General features: G+C 34.1%; 1 protein-coding gene across 2 annotated transcripts; it reads right to left on the bottom strand.

Moving 5' to 3' along the window:
• Nucleotides 1-682: 682 nt before the first annotated feature.
• On the bottom strand, nucleotides 683-6,641 carry IREG3 (iron-regulated protein 3). 2 transcript variants are annotated; one of them, XM_083059691.1, is made up of 14 exons: nucleotides 6,494-6,641; nucleotides 6,168-6,407; nucleotides 5,870-6,080; nucleotides 5,725-5,788; nucleotides 4,714-4,932; nucleotides 4,464-4,636; nucleotides 4,282-4,356; nucleotides 4,008-4,109; nucleotides 3,805-3,922; nucleotides 3,582-3,728; nucleotides 3,088-3,194; nucleotides 2,864-2,977; nucleotides 1,685-1,985; nucleotides 683-1,012 (listed from the first exon to the last, which is right to left on the bottom strand). In XM_083059691.1, exons 2-13 carry the CDS (start codon nucleotides 6,290-6,292, stop codon nucleotides 1,692-1,694), a joined length of 1,749 nt encoding a protein of 582 aa, XP_082915817.1. In that variant the 5' UTR covers nucleotides 6,293-6,407; nucleotides 6,494-6,641; the 3' UTR covers nucleotides 683-1,012; nucleotides 1,685-1,691. The 2 variants fall into 2 exon arrangements, with proteins under 2 accessions (XP_082915817.1, XP_082915816.1); XM_083059690.1 differs by having other exon boundaries at nucleotides 6,168-6,539.
• Between the last annotated feature and the right edge of the window lie 272 nt (nucleotides 6,642-6,913).

The following is a 6,913-nucleotide window of genomic DNA, read 5'->3' as shown; positions in this document are numbered from 1 at the left end:
TTAATGTTAATAAATTAGACAATTATGTCTTTGGCGTAGTTAGAAGCATGAAGATCAATGTTTCAATCCTTATTACGACCATCTTTATGATCATCTTTGTAATCTTTCTCATTTTTATCAAAAAAATAAAAAAAAAAATATCAAGCCCTCCGACCTCCAAAATACATATAAAATATAATTAGGATGAAAAGGTTGTTGACTGATTGTCTCTAAAATAAATATTTTTTAATTTTCATTAATTATGATGTAATTAACATGTAACGCACAAATTTCCTGAGTTAAAAAAGTGTCAACACAATAAACACAACATCAACAACAACAAAAAATCAAACTAAAAAATGGAAAAATTAAATTAACCCTTTAATGACAACCAATCCTTTTCCCATAAAGTGGAGTAACCTATACAAACTACACATCACAATATTTTATTGTAAAACATGGCCATAGAAAAACTATTCTAATAAATTTAATTATAATTTTGGTCTCACTTTATATCCGACGATATAATTACCTTAAAATGCATATTTATTTTGAAATATCAAAATAAATTCGAAGAAAATTTTAAAAAAAATGTGCTGTTTTTTGTGAAATAAAAATATGAAGATAAACCACTTTTAAATAATAAAAAAATCTAATTTAATTAATACTTCAAAATTGGATAATAAAAGTGTAGACCATGAAATTTCACTAAGGACCATTGAACCCTATCAATTAGGGGAACAAGTCTACCCTTGATTTTAAATCCCGGAAAAGAATGTATGAATAAATGCTTTACAAAACGTTTGTACGTATAGGACCTAACTATTTCAATTGGCATGTACACTACTAATATAATATGAAGGTAATGTTACAAATTTACAGAATTTCAGGCAAAGCCACCTATTTGTCCATACAATGCAATGAACATCATTGGCCAGGCGAGAAGAAAATGCCTCAAGCTCCTGTATAAGTGGATAATCACCCACCATGCTATATTTTGGTTCTTTTCTTGTCCACATTGGATATGGAACAACTGCATTGACACAAGTTAATGGTTAGATAAAATTAAAAAACTGTTAAGAGAATGCATAAACTGTTGTATCCCTTGCTTTCTACATCACCCAATCTATTGCAGACTCTGTTATAATCATAAACAACACTTAACAAAATCTCAAATTCAGCCTCAATGTTTAACAACAGACCAAATTTTTGTTTTCTTCTGTTGTAACAAAAAATAAGAAAACAATTAGACAAGTGCCAACAGTTCATGAACATTTTTACATAAGGTTTAATTTCCCTTTTAATCCCTATAATTTTATAAACTATACCTTTTAGTCTCTGGTTAAAAATGTTTCATTTTAATTCCTACACGTCATTTTTGTTTCCTTTTAGTCTTTATTGTCTATTATTTAAGAGAGAAAAAAGTAAAAATTATGAAATTATAGAGACTAAAGAAATAAAAAGGGCATGTCCAAGGACTGAAATGGAATGTTTATAATTATAGAGACTAAAAGATAAAGTTTATGAAACTATAGGAACCAAAGGGTAATTCTACCAAATGATGAACTACAAGCAATACATGGAATACTTGCCTACATATCAAAGCAGAGGATCATAAGAAAAAGGGCATTTTTACATGGTAAGAGACAGGTCAGCTAGAAAATATGCTCCTAAACAACAAACAATAAATACCAGGGATACTTACATAAATATCAAAACTGAGGATCATAAGAAAAAAGGCTTTTTTGTTCATCTGTTGGATTCAACATCCATCTACAGAACATCCATGCTGCACCAAGTACTGATAGAAGAGACAACAGTGCCAAGCATCCAAAATGAGAAGGATCATTTGCAATTATTGCAACACCCAGCATTATAGACTCCGCCAAACTAGCAACAGCAATCTCCGTCGTCCCAATGAGATTTGCTTTGGAGGATGGGATTCCAGTCTGGAGAATCTGTGCCCCTACGACATCGTATGACATGTGTCCTAACCGTGACAAAATCTGCACACACAAGCACAGCAGTTTATGTGCAAATATTCAATGGGACAAGTGACAAAAGTTAGTTTCAGATCAAAAATCCAAAGTCTGAAAGTTTCCAACAAATGGATAAATATTACAATTCGGTAACAAATATTCAATGAGCTATTGACTCTTTTTTCAGAACTGATATCCTGTCCTTTTGGTAAAATAATGAAGGTCCTGAACACTTCCTCTCAACACAAGCTAAGTCTTGTTTGCTAACAAATGGACATTGCATTGAAAATAAGAATTTAAAATATAGGAACCTGTTGAGAAATTAGCTTATCCCTTTTTATAAGACTCTTTTCAAATTATATCTTGCATTAATTATTATTTACCAAAATATCTTTAATTACTTTACATTTTTTTTAGTCAATAGACAATGAATCTTGTAAGTTGTAACTTAATAAGATAAATTCTCTGTCTAGTGAGAATTGGGGAAGATAACTAGCTACAAATTAGTAAGATAAACTCCATAACCACTATTATCTCTCCATACATTAATTAATTAGGTGGAAAGAGTGTGATGATGAGTCCCAATAATCTTAAGGTTAATTTTGAAAAAAATAAAACAAAGTTTTAACAAATTTAAAGTCACAAACTAAATTAACCAACTTCTTTAATTCCTATGAATTACCAAAAAGGATCTTATATGTAGGGATGGAAGTAGTATAATCAATCTCTAAAAGGATCCCTAGAACCGTACATCTTGAACATTCCATGTCATAATTTAGCTCACTAATTCAGTGTAAGCTGAACTTGGATCCCTGTCAGATTTACCCCACTTCACATGATTCAGGCCATTCTAATTTATAAGCTTCAACATTAATGTGATCAGTGATGATACTTTAGTGACTTACAATCAGAAATAAGAAAGTAAGAAGAGGGCTCTGATGAGAAATTGATCCGCTCAGATAAACAGCAACAGCCACGCAGAGAAGTAAAGCTTGAAATACCAACCCAACTGCCCCAGCCTGATAAAGAGAGAAAAATTCTCAATAACTTAATAAAAAATAAGTGCTCAAACTTTCCCACTTGCAAAATAAAAATAATAATAATAAACTTTAAAAGAGAGACAATAAACCTTTAAAATGCCAAATTGCTTGACCAGAGTAGAAGACACAAATGTTGCTGCAACACCCATAAAAGCACACATTCCACTGAATCCTCCAATGATTGAAGGATGTAAGCCTGCAGAAAAATGTAAAAAAAATAAAATCTTGACCTAGCACAAATACCAAAGGAATTAATCACCCACCCCCTAAAAAGCAAGGAAAAGGAAAGATAAAAAAAAATTACAGAATGACAATGATTGTTGGTCTAAATATGGAATAAAATGATTAATGGGCAAAACAGTTGTAGAGACTACAACAATGAACCTCACATCAAACGAATAAATTATGAAAGGTTTCTCAATTAAACAAAATAGAAAATCCTTGTCAATTCTGTGTTTATGATGGACAGGAACTTTTGAAAATCTTGAAAGCAGGTGTTTCACTATATTCTTTCTGCAACAAATTACGTGTTATAAGAAAATTCCAAACATAAAAAAGTCCTATGGAGGATATTTTCACATACCACGCTGTGTTAGAAATGCTGTCAACAAACTGCCCGGTGTGAGAACAACATTAAAGTAGAGGAGCACCCATGCTAGACTAGCAGGAAGAACAGGCTGACCCAAATACTCCTTCCAGCCAAGCTTGATGGCTTCCAGACCTTTAAACACTGGTTTGCCAGCAGATGCAAGTAAGTATATTTAAGATATCCAGACAAAGATAATCTTATAGAAAGAATAGTATACCTATATTGTTAGCATCTGTTGCAGAATCTTCACTAAATGCTCTGCAACAAGTTTGTGAAGGTTTCGGCCGGTCAAGAACACCGGTAGAAAGCTTGTTAGCTAAATAAGTAAAAACAATCTGCAAATTAAGAATGGAGAGTGAAAACAAATTCAACTTATAAATTATGGAAGTAATAGATCTGGAAGAAAGGCAGAGAAATTACTGTAACAGGCAGAAGCCCCATCATTAAGCCAGAAGCAAATTTTAAGCAGATTACAGGATGAAATTTAGAAAGAAGGAATCCAAACAGCAACGCCCCAGCTATCTGTAGACAAATTCATAAGTTTCCAAGAAAGCTAATGTAATTCATATTTCATCGGACAATATCTGAATATTCCACTCAATTGGAATGGTAGTGAGCTCTGAAAACAACAAAATGTAGAAGCTAGCTAATCAACTTATTGCAAATATAAAAAAAAAAAGAAACAAATAATTACCTCACACAAGAGATCAATTCGATTTAGAACAGCATTTGCCTGTGCAAGTGCAATTGGCCTATTCATTCCTGCCAGCTGCAGAAAGAAGCCACTCAGGATCAGAACAAAATTTAATTCTAACACAATTTTTCAAGTAACAAATCACATGTCAAAGGAACAGGAGAAACACTGAATGACAATACCAATACAACCCAGTCACGCTCATTTGCAACCCCCAAAGCTACACCACATAGCCTCTCAATTGCCCCAGCTGAAACCAGTAAGACAAACCATGGACGCAGAAGCAGATTAGACAATGAAGTAGGTCGCACAGAATGGGCATGAATAATCATTGTTGCAGATAGCAACTGAGCTGCTGCCTGAAAAATAAGAACAATCCCTTTTAGGAAAAGAGCTATATCTAGCTTGAATTTATATAGATTATCAAACAACTTGCCTGAACGATGGTTAAGCAATTATATGCAGACATTCTTGGAAAATGGTCCATAACTTTGCCAACCAAGGGACCACCAACAATTATAGCCACTTTGGTGAAGAAACCCATCACAGCAACTGGCAAAAGGCTTGGATGAATCAAGGCAATGGCAGAAGGCCAGGCAAAATTCCAAAGCTGCTCCACTACATTTGCAGCTATGCAACTAGCATAAAAAGCTGAAAATATATAATCTTCAAGTTAAGAGCAGCTTAGATGATTCAACATCACAGTCATCAATAAACATAGATGGCAAAAGGCACAATAAAATCACTGGACAAGATAGGCATCATACAATCTTTTAGATAAGCTCATTTTGGCTCAACTTAGAGAAGATAACAGTTATAATAAACTGTATTTATTGGATTGTGGCCCCAAGCTTATAAGAGAACTTTCAAGGTTAAAAAAAGAGATCCATGAAGGCATATGAAACCAACGAAGAACCATGTCAATATCATCCCGTGCAATAGAAGGTTTTTCATTATCGACCTAAGGGTGAAGGGTTGGGTAGATACATGAGAACTTAGTTTCAGTCCTCATTGCCATCATTGTAATCTTTTCTACAATAATAGTAATAATAATAATAATAATAATAATAATAATAAATAAACTCCAATTGTTGGAAAGCCAACTTAGTTGTGATCACCCTTAGCCTGTCCTAATTGCATTTAATTTTCACAATTTCACATAAAATATACATTACCTAAAGCATTCTTAACCTAACCACATTCATGATAATGCTCTCATTTATTACCATAAAGGTCTTTTGGATTAAGATCATTAAATAAAGTTGACTTATTAAAATTTGCTTATATTTCAATCCAAAAAAAATTAACCATATTTTTTTGTTTATATATAGGTCCAAAAGGGAGTAATAGATAAGAGATTGAAGTAAATACATGAGTGAGTAATAATAGAACTAGGACAATATTGAGATAAATGAAGATGTGAGAAGTGAGAACACATCCCACCATGTAACCCAGCCGGGTGAGCTGGAGTAGCTGAAAGGGCATGTTGCTCTTCTTCGGACAAAACCTGCATAACACACCATAGGAAGATCAGAAACAGTGATCAATGCTTAACATCACCCTAAACTTGGTAAATAAAAAAACCTACAGGCAATGCTGTCAAGAGAGTATCTACAAATGTGGCTTCTGCGAGCAAGTTCAAGGACTCAGTCTCGAGAATATCAGTTTTGAGTTTAACAAACGGCACCGGACAATCCACAGAAGAGCCTCTTCCCTGAGCCTCATCCTCATCCGTCGAGACATGATCCAAATGCACATCAGTGTCCGTTAATGAACACTTGGGACCAACACACGCAAATCTGCAAGCAATAAAACATAAAGAGATGACAAAGGGAATTAAATTCAATGGAGTCAAAATTGGAAATTTGAATATCATTTCATTGAACCTGTGAGAGGCAGGAGGGTAATAGAGGTTGAACCCTGGGCCAGAAGGGATGCGATGGCGTATTGAAGAAGATGAAGGAGGGAATTTGCAAAAATGAAGAGAGAGGGTGGCCGTAGCAATAGCCATAGCTTGTAAAACTTCAAGCTACCAAACTTCCTCGGTTTTGTCCAACTCATGCAGTTTCAGTCCCAAAATCACTAGGCAGAAAAAACCCCTTTTGCCACAATGTTCATCCCCTTTACTGCGAAAGATATTTGCAAAACAATGAAAACCTTATCTTAAAGGATATAGTAGAATTAAGGGGTGTTTGGTTTGGGAATGTGCAACCTTAGCCTGTGCCTGGGCGGAGAGTGCAACTAGTGCTGTTTGTGTGGACATTTTTTTTCTCTACCGGTTTTGTGTCAAACTCGTAGCGTAAGAGAATTTTTGTGCTGCCACGTGGCTGTGTCGTTTTATCTACCTCTTCGATTTTAGTTTTACTAGCCGCAATGAAATGTGCCATGTAGCGTTGTAGGAGGCCACACAACGGAGGAGGCCCAGTCACTTTCTAGTGAGCCCATAAAAAAAATGGGAAATGTCTAGAACGTTTGAGCAAGTGTACCACTGAACTATAATTGGGCCAATTGTAAAAGGGAAGACTAGGCTCATGATATATACACCTCCTTTTTTTTTATAAGTATACTTCTTTTTTTTTTTAATTATAAAATATTATAATTTAAAAAAAAAAAATTTACATTTTCAATTTTT

Source organism: Cajanus cajan, chromosome 7 (assembly GCF_000230855.2).
Source record: "Cajanus cajan strain Asha chromosome 7, NIPB_CcT2T_4, whole genome shotgun sequence".
NCBI lineage: Eukaryota > Viridiplantae > Streptophyta > Magnoliopsida > Fabales > Fabaceae > Cajanus > Cajanus cajan.
This window is presented reverse-complemented; position numbering and strand designations above follow the sequence as displayed.

Bases quoted from the DNA above. Each gene is read 5' to 3' on its own strand.
- IREG3 (XM_083059691.1), bottom strand. From the start codon at position 6,292: ATGGCTATTGCTACGGCCACCCTCTCTCTTCATTTTTGCAAATTCCCT. The intron at 6,081-6,167 runs GTTCAATGAAAT...TATTGCTTGCAG, and splicing joins TACCCTCCTGCCTCTCACAG to ATTTGCGTGTGTTGGTCCCA. The intron at 3,729-3,804 runs GTATACTATTCT...CTGGCAAACCAG, and splicing joins AACAGATGCTAACAATATAG to TGTTTAAAGGTCTGGAAGCC.